Source organism: Entelurus aequoreus, linkage group LG08 (genome assembly GCF_033978785.1).
Source record: "Entelurus aequoreus isolate RoL-2023_Sb linkage group LG08, RoL_Eaeq_v1.1, whole genome shotgun sequence".
Classification (NCBI taxonomy): Eukaryota; Metazoa; Chordata; class Actinopteri; order Syngnathiformes; family Syngnathidae; genus Entelurus; species Entelurus aequoreus.
The window spans coordinates 53,645,583-53,663,398 of NC_084738.1; the positions used below are offsets into that span (position 1 = coordinate 53,645,583).

General features: G+C 39.2%; 1 protein-coding gene across 2 annotated transcripts in view; it reads left to right on the forward strand.

The window, feature by feature from the left end:
• The window catches only part of si:dkey-34e4.1 (carboxyl-terminal PDZ ligand of neuronal nitric oxide synthase protein), a 128,075-nt gene that overhangs the window by 74,205 nt on the left and 36,054 nt on the right, over positions 1-17,816 (forward strand). For both annotated transcript variants that reach the window (XM_062056776.1, XM_062056777.1), the window contains exons 3-9: positions 7,804-7,896; positions 7,979-8,037; positions 11,626-11,734; positions 11,821-11,950; positions 12,032-12,192; positions 14,980-15,141; positions 16,890-17,085. In XM_062056776.1, coding sequence (XP_061912760.1) covers positions 7,804-7,896; positions 7,979-8,037; positions 11,626-11,734; positions 11,821-11,950; positions 12,032-12,192; positions 14,980-15,141; positions 16,890-17,085 — 910 coding nt within the window. The remainder of the gene's footprint in view (positions 1-7,803; positions 7,897-7,978; positions 8,038-11,625; positions 11,735-11,820; positions 11,951-12,031; positions 12,193-14,979; positions 15,142-16,889; positions 17,086-17,816) is intronic.

The following is a 17,816-nucleotide window of genomic DNA, read 5'->3' on the forward strand; positions in this document are numbered from 1 at the left end:
TTATATGTCAGGGCCCTATGCAATATGTACACATATTGTTAATATAGTATATATTTTAACTGACCTTTATTTGACTATGTTTGTCTTTTTGTAGGTGGCTAAAATATGCGGTGCTGCTGACCGCCGTCTAACGTTATGTTACTGTGTGTGATACATTGACTAACGTAACGTTATGTATAGGTACCTCATGCAACCCTGCTTAAAAAATCACTTGACAAAAAGTATGAATAAGGTAGCAAACTGCAGTGGACGCAACATATTGCCGTGTTTGAAATGACGTTATAACCATAAACATCTTATAAGTAGACGCAATATTGGTTGCTGTGACGCGAGCAATTTGCATCTTGAAGTGGTGATGAGGAGCCGGCGAGCAGCCTAAACTGACAGTTGACAGGTAGAAAACAAAGATGCCGGGCTGGTGTTCAGCGTTTTCCTGCTCAAATGAGCGGACTGTTGAAAATAGGAATCGGGGGATTACTTTTCACAAGTAAGATTTAACATTAATGTACTATTGGTTGTATTTTATGAAAATAACATTACCACAGAGTTGAGAAGGAGCAAAGATCTTCAATATTTGTATGTGAAAATCACAAATAAATCTTCTGGGGGAGGATGACGCCCCTACAGGGGTTTGGTTTACAAACTTTCTGCCCCACCTAAAACAAAATTCACCAGCCGCCATTGATTATAATGCATTCTCATTTTAGGCAAAATATAAGACAATACTTTCTTAACAGTATAATTGTAACCAGGAATAAGTCTTCAAGTAACAATATTCAAATACTAACATTGTTGGGTAAAACAGAATTTGGTTTTATTCTGAATCCAGTGAAACAGATTGGTGGTTTTAGCTGATATAAAGACTTTCAGGTGTTTATATATGTTTAAGTATTTGGCAGACGATTTTATCCAAAGCGACATACATAAAAAATACATATATAACAATCACTGTAAACATGATAATTTAAGGGAAGAATGTAATACAAAATATCAATACAAAGTGTCACGACAGAATAAACTCTCTGCTGCTGCAGCAACAGAGATACGGTCTATAAAATATATAGATATCTAATGTATTCATACATTGTTTATGTAGCATGTATATATAACGTAATCATATTGTTTCTTCAATTTAAAAATAGCTGACCGTTTTTTCCCCCCTTCTCTGGGATTATATTCCCAGTTTTAATCTCGGACGTCTGGTCACTTATAGCGTATAAGAATATTCTATTACTATTAAGCAAACTATGAATAATAAAACATGTGTCCGTTATCATAGCTACACGTATGACAAAAAAGCGCGTGAAAATGAGTGGTATTCAGTGAGGTAAAATGAATTAAATGCGTTGACAGTTCATTGCTCCTGCCAAATGAATTGCACTGAGTGGAGCGGATCACCACTCCAAGATGGCGGCCCCGCGTCTCGTCTGCGCCAGTAGGCAGTAGCACTCGATGCTGTGTACCCTTATAAGATGTCTATGGTTATGATGTTAGCAGTGAGTTTACAGCCTCACTGATTTAACTACACAGCAAATAAAAGTCATGTTACTTAGCCAATAAACGTTATCTTACATTCAAAACTTACCCTTCTTTGTGCAACTTCAAATGTCGAACGAAGTTGGAAGTTGTTGCGTCTCCGTCTGTAATATTCGAACTGCGTGATTTGCATACGGCAATTCGTTGACCAAGTCGTAGTTTTTATACCCGAACGAAACCAACTTTGGTATAAATCTTTCTCACTGGCGCGTTGTTTGACAACTCTTGTTCATTGGTTGTCCTGCAATTTGATTGGATCAATGCTGTGTGATGAAAACAATGTAGATCTAATTTGATTGGCTGTTTTACTGAGAGCACACACGCTGACACGCAGCACACACGCTGATAGACAGACACGTACAAAATGAAAGCTACGGAGCGCTCCCAAATAACTTTTTAAGCTTTAGGTTTTGGGGAAAGTAGCAAGTCATGTCAAGTCAAAAGGCTCAAGTCCAAGTGAAGTCACAAGTCATTGATGTTAAAGTCTAAGTCGAGTTGCAAGTCTCTTTACATTTTGTCAAGTCGAGTCTAAAGTCATCAAATTCATGACTCGAGTCTGACTCGAGTCCAAGTCATGTGACTCGAGTCCACACCTCTGCTTCATTGATGTGCATCTTTGATAGACAACTATAACACAATTATTCAGTTACACCTTTACACACCAATGCCTGAGAAGGAGCAGGATGAAGAAAAATCTTATATTTTCCTGCCCCCTTCACATAATACATAGTCTTACTTAATGATATGTGAACCAACAATTACATCCAAATATAACGAAAACAAAACAAAACAAAAAAAAACTCAAGTGCAAAACTTCATGAAGTACAAACCGAACAAAAAAACAAAAGAAGTAATATACACCTCACGGGATGATACAAAACAAATACAAAACCAGGCAAAAAACAAGTAAATTAATAAATATAAAGCAAAATGTAAACACTTATGGCTGTCCATATGATTTTATTGTTCTGTCTTTATATTTTTTTTTCAATTGGAATATATTTTTACAATCTTTTATCTCATTGTAAAGAGAATTCCATAGTTGAACCCCCACCACTGATATACACATTTGTTTTAAAGTTGTCCTTGAATACTGATGTTGGAAATGACCTTTTCTTCTATGCTCTTCATTCTCAGAAGTGATGACAAACATTGTTTGTAAATTTGCTGGTAATGTTTTGCTTTTAGCCTTAAACATGACACATAATGTCTGTAACTTTACTAGCTCCTGTAATTTCAATAAACCTGAATTAATGAATAATATGTTAGTGTGTTCTAAGTAATCTACTTTATGAATAATCCGTATAGCTCTTTTCTGTAGTTGATACAATGCCTTTATGTTACTCTTGTATGTGTTCCCCCACACTTCCACACAGTAGCTGATATATATGGCAATATAAGTGCACAATACAATATGCGCATTGCCCTATAATCTAACACATATTTTACCTTATTTAATATAAAAATACTCTTAGACATCTTTTTCCGTACATGTGCAATATGAGATTTCCATGTCAGACCGTCATCCAGTATCACTCCTAAAAATCTAAGTTCAGAAACCCTTTCAATATCAATTCCATCTACTGACAATTTGATCGTTTCCTCCCTTTTCCTCTTACAAAAAATCATGAACTTTGTTTTTTCTACATTTAATGATAATTTATTGGCATCAAACCATCTCTTAAGTTTAATCATTTCCTGTTCAATAATTTTTGATAATGCTTTTAAGTCGTGTCCCGAACTATAAAAGTTGGTGTCGTCCGCAAATAATACAAATTTCAATAACTTTGATACCTCACATATATCATTAATATATAAAATAAACAATTTTGGTCCCAAAACCGAACCTTGTGGAATTCCACATTCAATCCTCATTTGTTCAAATGTATTACCCATAAAATCCACAAACTCTTGTCTATTATCTAAATAACTTCTTAGCCAGTCTAAAACTACTCCTCTCACACCAAATGAATACAACTTGGACAATAATATAGAATGATCTATAGTATCAAATGCTTTTTTAAGATCGATAAATACCCCTATAGTGTATTTCTTATTATCAGTTGCTGTTGCTATATCCTCAATTATATTCATTACAGCTGAAGCAGTGGATCTATTGGTCCGGAATCCATACTGGCTCTCACTCAACAGCATGTTCTTTTCAATAAAACTATCTAATTTTTTTACAAATATTTTTTCAATTATTTTAGAAAATTGTGACAGCAGTGACACTGGTCTGTAATTAGTGAATCTATGTTTATCTCCCGTTTTAAAGAGTGGAATTACCTTTGCTACCTTCATTTTATTTGGAAAGGTCCCTGTTTGAAAAGAAAGATTAAAAATATAACAAAGAGGTTTGATGTTACAGTCAATAGTCTTTTTTACAATTATCATGTCTATACCATCACTGTCTGTTGATGTCTTATTTTTCAGTTTTGTTACCACCGATACAATTTCATTTTCACTAACATCTCCTAGAAGCATGGATCTTTATGTTCTCCAATACTCTCTGCCAATTTGGGTCCAACATTCACAAAAAAAGAATTGAATCCGTTTGCCACTTCATTCATATTTGTTATCATCTTATTATCCTCATTGATAAAATGGCTTGGTGGGTTTGTATGCCCAGATGTTTTTCCTATTACCTTGTTCAGAATATTCCAAGTTCCTTTGATATTGTTTTTATTTTTTTCTAGTAAATGTTCATAATATTCTCTTTTTGCTTGTCTCATTATTGTTATCAATTTGTTTTTGTAAACCTTATATTTCGTTTCAGCACCCTTTGTTCTTACTTTTATGAAATCTCTATAAAGTTTGTTTTTCTTTTTACAAGCATTCTGTAGTCCCTTTATAATCCAAGGCTTTTTATTGTAGCTGTCTCTTTGTTTCCATACATTCGGACAATGCTTTTCATACAATGATAAATATATATTAAGAAAAGCCTCATATGCAGCATTTGCTTCTCCCCCATACACCTCATTCCAGTCTGCTTCAAATAAGTCCTTCCTAAACCTATTTATTGCCTCTTCAGTTCTTTTCCTTACATATCTATGAGTTTTTTCCTCCCTCTTTTTATCAATTGGACAGTCATAAGTAAGAAACACAGGTAAGTGGTCACTTATATCATTAATTACTAGTCCACTTTTTATATAAATTTTTATTTCATTTATACAGATGTGATCAATTAACGTTGCACAATTTGTCGTTATTCTACTGGGTTTGGTGATCAATGGATAAAGCCCTCTACTATATACCACATCCAAGAAGTCTCTTGTTGATTTATTTCTGGGTGAGCTTAGCAGGTCTATGTTATAGTCGCCACACATGACAAATGTTTTCTTTTCCTTCACCTTACACAATAATTCTTCCAAACTATCATTAAATGCTTCTACTTTAGACCCAGGTGTCCTATATAAACACGTAACAATAACATTTCTCTTCTTTTCTATTTCTACCTCTACAGTTACACATTCAAATAAATCATCAATTACCACTGTCATACATTCCACAGGTCTACATTTCAATTCACAGTCAACAAACAGGGCCACACCTCCTCCCTTCTTGTTTCTTCTACTACAGTGATACAACTCATACCCGTCAATGGAGAAATCGATACCTCTGTCTTTATCGATCCATGTTTCAGAAAGTGCTATTATTTTGAATTTGCCATTTAGAGTCTTCAGGTATTCGTCAATCTTTGAGAAATTTGCATATAAGCTTCTACAGTTGAAATGTATTAAAGAAAATGTATTATCTAAACTAACATTGTCATTGAAATGTTCCTCGGTGTAGTAGTCACATGTAGCATTGATTGAGTTGAACAGATGGTTTTCTGGGTCAACATCATTTTCAAAGTCATACAGTTTATAGTCCATGTATTCAGCTCTTGAAAACGTTTGATTCTCAGTTGTCTCACCTTCTCGCTGCGTAGCCTTCCCCGTCTCCAGCCAAGGATGAGCCGTGTCAGTCATAAGTCTAGCAGGTCTCATCTATATTGATCCAAGTCACGGAGCTCTCGGATCATGACAACTTTGGCTTCTTCATATGGTCCATTTAGCCGAATCATGATTTTGCAGTTCCGTGTCCATGTTGCTTGTATCTTGTTTTCTTTTCTGAGGATGCGTGCTTGTCTTGCAATGTCAGCGTTCTTCTTGGTAACATGTTCATTGATGTAAACCCCAGTTCCCTTCAGCTTCCTTCCCTGCCGTAGTAACTCCGTCTTGTGTTTCCGATTTACAAACCGGATCACAAGGGCTGGGTTGGTTCTGCTGTCCTTCCTGGGGATAGCATGGCACGCAGAAATGCTGCCACTTTGAAGAGTCATGTTCTTACTAGAGAAAAAGTTAATTACTTGCCATTCAAGTGTCACAAGTTCGTCTGCCGGGGCTTCGGCGTCCTTGTCAGCGTCCCTGCTGCGAGTCCCGGCCACTCTTGCATATGTGCGATGTTTGGTTTCTAGTCCACTTATAAGTAAATCGTCCATTCTGGTGTACTGTTCAATTTCGTCAATTCTTGCTTCTAGGTCAACAATTTTCTTGTCTTTTTCCTTGATGATGTTTTTCAGCATTTTGATTTTGGTCAACAACTCCATGAGTGTGTCTAGCTGTTTGGCCACTGTCCTTACATCCTCCGACAGGGAGTTAAGCGATTTCCTGATCTCCTCCAAGTCTTCCTCGAATTTCTTGTGTTTCGCACTCATTTTCTTAATTCACTTGGTTTTCTTCTTAATTTCAGTTTGGTTTCTTTACTGGCTAAAACTCACAAACCAAATTGCCGAGACGCGTCACGGCACTTTCGCCTTCCCACCGATGGGGTCCCGTCCGGCCTGGCAAGCCTCGCTCCAGCCTCTCTCCTCTCCCGGGCCTCGCCGCGGTCACCTGCCGGTCTCGTCGCCGCGAGACCTGACTACCTATAAAAAGCCTCTTTGCAGCAAACACAGGTAAACGCTCTGTAGAGCCGCCTGAAGAAAAAAACCCAGGTCCATGTCCGCAGGTGGAGCAAGCAGACTGAGTTTGGCTGTCTTACCGTGGGGCGTTGTTACGGTCTGGCACAAGATACCTTTGTCATTCAATGGCACTCTAGCTTTACCGGTTAACCTTTACTTTCCATAATTTTCTTCAATGCGATGAAAATGTTTCTACGCATTTTTGGCGAGAGTAGCGTCTTCATGCCGCACAACAGGGCATGTTTACACGGCAAAAAACTCTTCAATTAAAAGAAATGTCTCATGAGAAAGTGCTGTGTCGGTTCGCGGCGGCTCCTAACTGGGGTCCTACATTGTGTTCTGGCTCAAAAATATAAAGTCTGTATCATAACTTTTTCCAAAGTAATCGTTTTTGGCTCTTACAAAGGTGTTTGATTAGCATTGTTGTTGATGGGGAAGGGATCGTGGCTATGTCACACACACACACACACACACACACACACACACACACACACACACACACACACACACACACACACACACGAAGTTAAAGCTCATAACGTAAACATAGTACAAATGATCCCCAAAATCTAATCAATTGTTCTTAATACCATTTCTAGAAAAATGCCTCATAGCTTTTTGAGTTATGTTACCAACTAACCACAGCAAAAAAAAAGAAAAACTCAGGGCAGAGGTCATTTTATGGTTCATGGCTTAAGCTTATTTCAAACATGCAAACAATTACAATATGATACATCCCATTTTTTTCAGTTTCTCATTGCAACACGCCTGCCCCTTTTCCATTCCGTAGCAGTTACGAACACTTTCATTCATGTTTTGTTGTCCATTTATACACAAATGATAATTAATAAAGTTCTTAAATAATTTTTAAAATATTAACATAAATAAATGAAAACAAATAAGGAAAACATTCAATAATAATAAATACATATATCAATAAATAAATACAATTAAATCAAATATGTTTTTAAATCAAATGTATGTATCTTTTATTTTGAAAGAAGCTTTTTCCCAGATAGCCACAAATGTGTTTGTCTTCCAGTACAGTACCACCAGTTGGTGTGTCTTTTAAATTTTTATTTTTTTCATTGTATTGTCAAAGTTGCCCCAAAAAAACAAACACTTTGGTCATGACGTACACCTGTCCCAGGAAACGACATTATTTGTTAATACCACCCATAAATTTCCCGTCTTTCAGCTTGTATCAAAACAAGTCCTCTCCCTTTATGTTGCCCAATATTACAGAAATGTGGACTTATTTTCAAATGCAAACGTTGACGTCACGACGCTCTTAATCTGAAATTGTTTTGTTTTGTTGTCAGTATGAGTTCAAGGCCAAGAACATAAAGAAGAAAAAGGTCAGCATGGTCGTGTCTGTGGACGGCGTCAAAGTGCTGCAGAGGAAGAAGCCCAAGGCGAGTCGCCACGGTTACAAACCTCCAATCACATGTTGCGTTCCAGTCAGCTGACTTTTTTGTCCTTTTTCCCCCCATGCAGAGGAAAGAGTGGACGTGGGACGAGAACAAGATGCTGATCATGGAGGACCCCATTTACAGGTCCGAACCGTGACTGTCTTACGTGTCGCCATCTTTGATGTTTGCTTGCACGCGCGTATACACCACGCTTTGCCATTCATGACCCATGTGCATGAATGTATAATACATGAGATATATATGCAGCTGTAATCAACATTCTATAGGCGCTACTTGCATACACTGGCCACCTCATTAGGTACACATCCTTGCTAAAGATGTTTCAAGTGCACAACATATTTGGAGCACAATCAGTATGTTAATAACAATATTTTCTGTGTCCTCTTTGGATTTGATGGACATTATGATGTTTATTTTGGTCATTAATTTCCTAGCACATGTTCAGTGAAATACAAAAATAACTTCTTTTTTTTTGTATTTGAGTCCCAAAAATTTGAAATCAAAATCTGGCCCAAATAACAATAATTAAATGTTTTGTAGACCACAATGAAGTGTTTTAAATGTAGAAAACAAGTCATGTTTGAATATGACCCCTTTATTCCATCTTTGATTGGAGCAGCAGATTCCTCTTTTTTGGATTTTTCATTTGGCTTACTTGTTCGTGATTCATATTGCCGTGTGGAGTCCAACTTGCTCTTGTCTTGCATCTGACCGCTGATTGGTAAGCTGCTGCAAAGGGACAAGCTTCAGCTTCAGCGGCTGTTTTCCGCTTGGTGCTAGTGTTTGACTTGTCTTCATTGAATAGGGTTGTCAAACTATTGTGTTAATTACCATCAATTAATTCCAGTCACATTGAGCACGTTATGGTTTTTCATTTCTAACTTTACTGTCTCTGTATGCCTGCGAGTTGCCTCGCAGTCCTCTTGTGCTTGACTCAGCGCAACAACAATACAAAATACGGCACAACGATAGTATGTAGCCGTGGCAAAAAAAGAGGTCTCACTATGTCACGAGACTTGGCCAGTGATGTTGGCCACTTTAAAGAGTTGACAGTTAGGTAAGCCAATCAAAGCCAGCATCTCCTCCCATCCCTTTGACAAAGTTAAACATATAATTTTGACAAATATATATATTTATTACATAAAGCAGAGGAAAAGTAACACATTCAACATTCAATACTTAGAAAATTGCTCTTACTTGTTTTGATGTTCAGTGTTAAATTCGACACTTCATATGGACCTGATGTTTTGTTTTATGAAATAAAACAGAGTGCATCTGTTCACGTCTGTTAAAAACAGGAACTGACTTTAAATAGCTATCTTCGTCATGTAACAATTTAAATGAAAATATCTCAAGTTAAGAGTATTTTCTAACTATTTAAAAAAAAGGAGATTAATTCATTGCAAATTTTTTCACTTCAAAAAAGAGCTGACAAAATATAAAATAAAATGACTGGATTTCAGGTAAATAAATACTAAAATGTAGTTCAATTATCTGTCCATGCAGCTAGTTAATTTTACTTGATAAGACACCCTAAATTAATATTTATAAATATTGACTTTTAAAATAGAAATCAGTATTTCATTCTGAAAACAAGCATTCAGGATGTTGCAGAATCTTTAAATACTGTTTTCTATGTGGGGAAAACCAAAATATCTTATTTGAATTATTATTTTCTCAATTTAAACATTTTTCAACTAGAATTACACAAAATATAATTAGTCATGCTAAAATTAAGATTAGGATGTAAAGTCAATAACTAAAAATCAGTAAATAGCCCTAAAAGTACCAGTATAATGGAAAAACAAGTTGCATCTATATTGAAGCTATTATCATATATATCTGATTTATGACACCAAAAGACTTACAAAGTTTGCAGTTAAATAGATATGATCAAAATAGTATCAATGTCACAGAGATTCCCGAGCCAATTTGAGAATTAATGAGGAAGCCAGTCACGTGATCCGTGAAGTAACGTTAGGAACCACAGATCCTTTTCCCATCAACAACAATGCTTATCAAGCAGACTTTGTAAGAGCCAACAATGATTACTTTGAGAAAAGTTATGATCCAGACCTTATATTTTTGAGCCCGAACACAAAGTGGAGGAGCAATAAGTTTTAGATGCCGAGTGCCAAATGGAATGTAGCTTTATTGTAACACTAGCATCAGCAGCATTGCTAGGTGCTAAACATACAAACAAACCGTTTTAAACCATAATAAAACAAACACTTACTGTAATATTGCCACTCTCGCTGGGATGCCGACCGATGGAACGCTCATATAATCCCGTTTAGATGAAGATTCAATCACAATACTCGCAAAGGGTAAAAAAAGTTGCCACAACTTTATCGCCATCTTGGGGGATGTCAAAGTGGACCAGCCTGTCGGTCCATGGCCACATTTGTCTACTAGCAGGTGAGAGAAGCATGCATTATAATCTACAATACTAATTAAATATACTGCATAAGAAGGCACTCATAAATAGCCGACAATGTCACAGTGCTGTGCAACACAGTAGAGAGAGACCCAAGGATGCAGACGGACGGTGAGTAAAACAGTTCTTTTACTGAGGAAATCTACTCACAAAAGAAATCCAAACAGGAGGTAACAAAAGGCGACGGTGCGAAAAAGAGAAAAAAAAAATGTGCACCGTGGGGAAAAACCCCCCAAAACTACTACATATTACCTAAACTTGGGTTGGAGTTGCAAGATGTGCGAACTACAAAAACAACACCAAGCTGGATGGCACTGGGAATGGCCAAGATAGTAGGTAGCAAAATACTCAAAGCATAGAAATCTGTCGAAGTGTCTTGCCCAAGGACACAACGGCAGTGACTAGGATGGCGGAAGCGGGGATCGAACCTGCAACCCTCAAGTTGCTGGCACGGCCGCTCTACCAACCGAGCTATACCGTCCCACAACTCCGCCCACAGGAACGCTAGGGAGAAGGAGTAATGTCGTAAGTACAAGGTCAACTACACCAAAAAAGGAAAACTGAAAATACAAACCACAAGGTGGCAGCCGGCGGTGACAGCCGATAAATAAACTTACATGCAAGTACATTGTGCTTAAACACACTAAGTTAATAATGAATATGTTTCTTAACTGAATTGGCAATAAAATGTACGTGCAAATGAAAATACAGCTTCACCACTTTTGCGCTTAAGAAACTTCTCACTGATTTTAGCTCCAGACTTATTCTGTCTGTTTGCTATTGTCATTACTGTATTACGACAGCTGAGAAACATATTTTTGTCAGCCCTCTAGTGGGCGCTATGGTTAAGAACTCTGGATACAACAAAACACAATTAAACATATACTTGTTTTTCCACTGCGATGAGGTGGCGACTTGTCCAGAGTGTACCCCGCCTTCCGCCCGATTGTAGCTGAGATAGGCTCCAGCGCCCCCCGTGACCCCGAAGGGAAAAAGCGTTAGAAAACGGATGGATGGATGGATTGTTTTTCCACTCTACTGCTACTTTAAAACTAGGGAAATTTCTGAAAATAAAATGTAAAATCTTTGCAAGTGGCAAATAATTTCCAGTGTTTAACTCGCTTGACAGCAATAACTATTTTGGACGTTAAAAAGTGCAGTTGACACGTCAAAAAATAGACGTCCATGCAGCCAGCATTTGTATCTTTTTAAGGACAGGAACACAGTTTTCACATTTTGTGTGGACAATTAAAGTTAGCCTTCCTGTTTTCCAGGATTTTCTACGTGTCACATGACTCCCAAGACTTGAAGATCTTCAGCTACATCGCCAGAGACGGCTCCAACAACTCCTTCCGGTGCAACGTCTTCAAATCTAAAAAGAAGGTCCACTTCAAACCCCCCCCCCCCCCCCCAAAAAAAAAGCACACATTTTCCTGGCCCTGACCCTCCCCTGCATGTGCGTGCACCAGACGCTGGCCATGCGCATCGTGAGGACGGTGGGACAGGCCTTCGAGGTTTGCCACAAGCTCAGTCTGCAGCACGCCGAGCAGGACGCTGATGGACAGAGTGACAAGTCCACGGAGGAGTCCAGTTCTCACGGTGAGACCCAGGGATGACTGTGACCTTAAATTAAGTCTTCACACAGTTGACGTACATTGTTGTGGTCTGCACCTGCTGCAGGCCGGACCCTGACTAGGGCTGAGCGAGGGGAGGAGAACGGTAAAGGAGGACAGGATGAGGAGGAAGCAGCGGCCGACACTTCTCTGTGTGAGAAGACCCTTAGTGGAATCCTCAAGAGCCTGGCGGAACTCAGCGTGGTCAAACCAGGACAGACTATCACGGTGAGCAGTTCCAACCAACTCCTGTAGGTGGCGGTCATGTGTGAGTGTCTGCCACCTTCCAAGAGTAACCCCTGGCTGCAGTCCGCAGATCGAGGAGGGGCTAAACGTTTAACCCATGTCGCAAACGGCAACAATCACTTTCTCTTCCATGCTGCAGTTCACCCCGGACTGCACTACACTGCACTGAGTTTGACGGTTGAATGCTGATTGGCTGTTACTTGCATGAATATTTTAATGATCGACTTGTTTGTCTATCCATACATTAGTTTATAATGTACAATAAAACGTTTAGACCAGCTCACATTTAGGGAAAATTTAAGCCCCTCCTCGATCTGCGGGCTGCAGCCAGGGGCACTTGCCTTCCGAGTGTGACTTTTTTCTAACCACAGCTCCATCTGCTGGCTTTTTTGTGTCACTGCACAAGCCACCACTTCAAATGAATGATTTGAATTAAGAGAGTACCCACCGCCGGCCACTAGATAGCGCTGCTTCTCCAAGCTTTTTGCAGCCTTGATGAAACACAGGGATGATGCTGATGTGGGCCTGATGTGAAGTGAATTATATTTGATGGCCTTGTCGCCGTGGTAACGCGGCAGATGCTGCTTCAGGGAAAGACGCCGAATGGCAGGAACGCTTAGTATTCCCGCCGGCTGCCGAAAGGTGCGGCCGCTAATCCTAAAAACGCTGCCATAATTCCCACTGGGGAACATCTGTACTGCGCTGATAAGCACAGCGATGAGGAAGAGGAGGAGGGAGATGCACTTAAAGAAAAGTACATCAGGAGTTTTTATTCAAGTGGCGGTGAAAGAAAACACACTTTCCTCAATAGGAAAATGGTGGAATTAGGGAATTTTTAAACAAGGGAATTCTACCTAGCAACAAGTGACAGGTGGAAGAAAATCATCTAATAAATCACTTTGGGAGCGAGCTTAACATTTGTGTTGTCTCAGACAGTACTTTCATGCTCACCTCCAATATTTTGACTTTAAAAAACTGCTTCTTCCCAACAAGAATCTCAGCTCATTTATTTAACCTTGTCATGAAGATACACCGCCCTCTAGAGGCAAGGCTGCAGAATTACAATATGACAAGCCATTCCAATAGCAGCCAATGTGTTTGTACAAACCCCAAAACCAGTGAATTTGGCACAATGTGTAAATCGTAAATAAAAATGGAATACAATGATATACAAATCCTTTCCAACTTACAGTATATTCAATTGAATAAACTGCAAAGACAAGATATTTAATGTTCGAACTGAGAAACTTGTTTTTTGGGGGCAAATAATCATTAACTTGGAATTTAATGGCAACAACACATTGCAAAAGAGTTGGCACAGGGGCATTTTTACCACTGTGTTACATGGCCTTTCCTTTTAACAACACTCAGTAAACGCTTGGGAACTGAGGAGACCAATTTTTGTAGCTTTTCAGGTGGAATTCTTTCCCATTTTTGCTTGATAGACAGCTTACGTTGTTCAACAGTCCGGCGGTCTCCTTTGGGGTATTTTAGGCTTCATGTGGCGCCACACATTTTCAATGGGAGACAGGTCTGGACTACAGGCAGGCCAGTCTAGTACCCGCACTCTTTTACTAAGAAGCCACGCTGTTGTAGCACGTGCCTTGGCATTGTCTTGCTGAAATAAGCAGGGGCGTCCATGATAACGTTGCTTGGATGGCAACATATGTTGCTCCAAAACCTGTATGTACCTTTCAGCATTAATGGTGCCTTCACAGATGTGTAAGTTACCCATGCCTTGGGCACTAATACACCCCCATACCATCACAGATGCTGGCTTTTGAACTTTGCGCCTATAACAATCCGGATGGTTCTTTTCCTCTTTGGTCCGGAGGACACGACATCCACAGTTTCCAAAAACAATTTGAAATGTGGACTCGCCAGACCACAGATCACTTTTCCACTTTGCATCAGTCCATATTATATGAGCTCGGGTCCAGCGAAGCCGGCTGCGTTTCTGGGTGTTGTTGATAAATGGCTTTCGCTTTGCACAGTAGAGTTTTAACTTGCACTTACAGATGTAGCGACGAACTGTAGTTACTGGTTTCCTGAAGTGTTCCTGAGCCCATGTGGTGATATCCTTTACACTGATGTCGCTTTTTGATGCAGTACCGCCTGAGGGATCGAAGGTCACTGGCATTCAATCTTGGTTTTCAGCCTTGCTGCTTACGTGCAGTGATTTCTCCAGATTCTCTGAACTGTTTGATCATATTACGGACCGGAGATTGTGAAATCTCTAAATTCCTTGCAATAGCTGGTTGAGAATTGTTGTTCTCAAACTATTTTCTCACTCATTTGTTCACAAAGTGGTGACCCTCGCCCTATCCTTGTTTGTGAATGACTAAGCATTTTATGAAAGCTGCTTTTATACCCAAACATGGCACCCACCTGTTCCCAATTAGCATGTTCACCTGTGGGATGTTCTAAATAAGTGTTTGATGAGCATTCCTCAACTTACTCAGTCTTTTTTGCCACTTGTGCCATCTTTTTTTAAACATGTTGCAGGCATCAAATTTCAAATGAGCTAATATTTGCAAACAATAGCAAAGTTTTCCAGTTAGAATGTTAAATATATTGTCTTTGCAGTCTATTCAATTGAATATAAGTTGAAAAGGATTTGCAAATCATTGTATTGTATTGTTTTTATTTACGATTTACACAACGTGCCAACTTCAATGGTTTTGGGTTTTGTATTTCTGAAATATGTTTTCTGATTCTTACTCTCCACCACTTAAAGCATTTTCTCTCTCTCCTTGGTGCTGTGTTCAGGACCTCGATGGAAGGTCGGTGTTTACGGTCACGTCTCAAGGCGTCACTCCCAGCAGCCCTTGCTCCCCTTCGCCAATGCCGCTGGCCTCCCAGCACTACCTGCAGCTCCTGCAGCATCAGCTGCAGCAGCAGCAGCAGCACACGCAGGTGGCCGTCGCGCAGGTACGACTCGCATTTGTGCTTTACAAAGTAACATTTAGAAATGAGCTGATCATCTTACTTTTGTATTTTTCTTATGACATTTGAGTCTCATTTGCACTTCCATTCGATGGCAGTGCTGTAAAAGCTATTATAGTATGTTGTCTAACCTAAAAGTAGCCTTTTCCAGGAAGCAGAATGTGTTATGTTGCGCCCTACAAAGTGTTTATACTGCAAGTATTGTGCTTATTACACACCAACAGTTTTCATTACTAAATCTGGAGATGTTGAAATCGCCATATAAAATGGCTAATGCTAATATTAGCCTGTCCATGGCAAATCCAATGTCAATTAGCATCAAGCTAGCGTTCAAGCGTTTTCTACCAAGCCTACTTGCTTTGTTGGTGTTGAAAATTGCAACATTACTCAGGAGTTTGTCTGAGTCCGCTCTCAGTGCTGCTGGAGTGATTGTTTACGCCAGCCGGTGTTTAGTCTGCAACCGGACGTGATGTCACGTGCATCAAAGGTATCAAAATACGGCACCGTTTGATTTTACGTGACTTGATATAGTTCTGAAGGAATTTGTATCGAATTATGTACCCACTCCTAGCATGGTGCATAATTTGAGTTACAGTATGGTCTGTGCTGCCCCCTAGTGGGAGGGGACAATGAAAATTTATCAAAGACAATAAATGTTTACAAGTAAAGACAATGCAAAGGCAAAATAAAGAGTACATCGCAAAAGAGTATGGAAATTGTGGATCTATTTCTATTTTAATTTTGATTTCACTCATTTAATGTCAAACAAAAAACAATCAGCACGACGAGAAATTAATCCTGAATGAAAAGTAGCAGAAAGAAGTAGATCATATTCAGACAATTACAACATTTATTATTCAAGCATTAATAGAAACAATAGTTTACTCAAAATATTAACTATTTTAGTCATCTCTCTTCTAACCACAATTTTAGTCTCGGTGCTTCTTATGAGATTTATGTTGTATTGCTTCTTTTCAGTGTATTGCCCTATTCTGTGTCAAAAAGATTTGACTCTTTTGTCGTCCTTTGCTAAATTCCTCGGGTCCTGCGGAGATAGCTCTGTTTGGTTCTTCGTACACCCTAGCCCCCACCTTCCCAGAGCATAGGACAAGGACTGTTGCCATGCCATAGATCACTAGCTAGGGTCTGAGCAGCGGCGCAAGCACCGCAAAGGCACGAGTGAAATTTTTGTTATTATTATTATCATTTTTCTGACTTTTTGAGGCCGTTTACATGCACGAAAAGTCCCCATATTTTGCAGGCCCATCAGGTATGGCGAAAAAATTTATATTTTGGGGGCTTTGAAAATGAAAATTCACTATTGGCTCTTAGGCGCCACCTTTAATTGATATTGTATTTGTCTTTTGGTCAAAGGTTACTCTCCCCAATGAGTTTCTTTTGTGATTGATGCTGTATTACTGCCTTTCTCAATGTTTAACCAAAAATGACTTTTTTGCTCATCCTCTCTGCCCTTCCCCAAAAACGGGCAACTCCGTATTAACACTTCTTCTCTCTTCTTATATTCCCAAGGCAGATATAAAGATCTGGAAGATTTATTTGTCTCTCTCTCGCCCTCTGATGTTATTTGAGGCCTCAAATAAATACTTCAAAGGCCTTAGCTTTCTCTGGACATGTTTTGATTGAATGGAAAACCCTTTTCATCTTTTAAATACAGAAAGAGATTGACATTGATCTTATCCTAACACAGGTCGTCCTCTGTCTTTGTCCGGCAGGTGCAGCTGCTGAAGGATCAGATGGCGGCGGAGACGTCGGCTCGCATGGAGGCGCAGGCCCGCGTGCACCAGCTGCTCATGCAGAACCGAGACCTGCTGCAGCACCTGGCCTTGCTGGTGCAGCAGCTCAAAGAACTGGAGGAAGGAGCCTCCGCTCAGACGGTACAGTCAGGGCGGCCTTCTGTCAACGGACGCAGTAAGTCAATCGCTCTATGGCAGGGGTGGGCAATTAATTTTTACCGGGGGCCGCATGAGCAACCCGAGCACTGCTGGAGGGCCACATCGACAATATTTCAATTAAATTTTGCTCAATATTATTTTTGATATATACCATAAGGTAAATAATAATAATAATAATAATAATTAATAATAATAGTAATACTTCAACATAGTGTGTGTAACAGCATTCCATGACTAATATAAATAAATTAACATTAATAATAAATTACAGTAAAATAAGCACACGTATGACTGAGGAGTCATAGTGTAACTTTGTGTGGTGTTTGAGTTGTCCGACTTTTTGTGTGGCCATAAACGCACCAGTGGTTTAGTGGTATGCGTGTTGGTGACAGATGACAAGTTGGTTTTGGCCTGGTTTGTACGGCAGAAAATGACTAGTTTTTCGAGATAGAAGTGTTTTATTCATGTTTTTGGTGTGGTTATGTCCGAATATAAACAGTTTTGCTCAATAAAGTGATCGATATAATTCCTGTCCTCGAAGCATCTCGATAGACGTTACAATAGTTGAACGGTGTTCAATTGAACGGTGTTGACGAACACCGTTGGGGCCACTTGTTGTCACTGTCACTCAAAGTTGCATTGCATAATTACATAGAATAAATATGTTTATTTTGTTTAGAATTCAGATGGGATTTGATTTGGTGCGCGGCATATATTTGCTGTGCGCAACGGACACTTGAGCAGTGC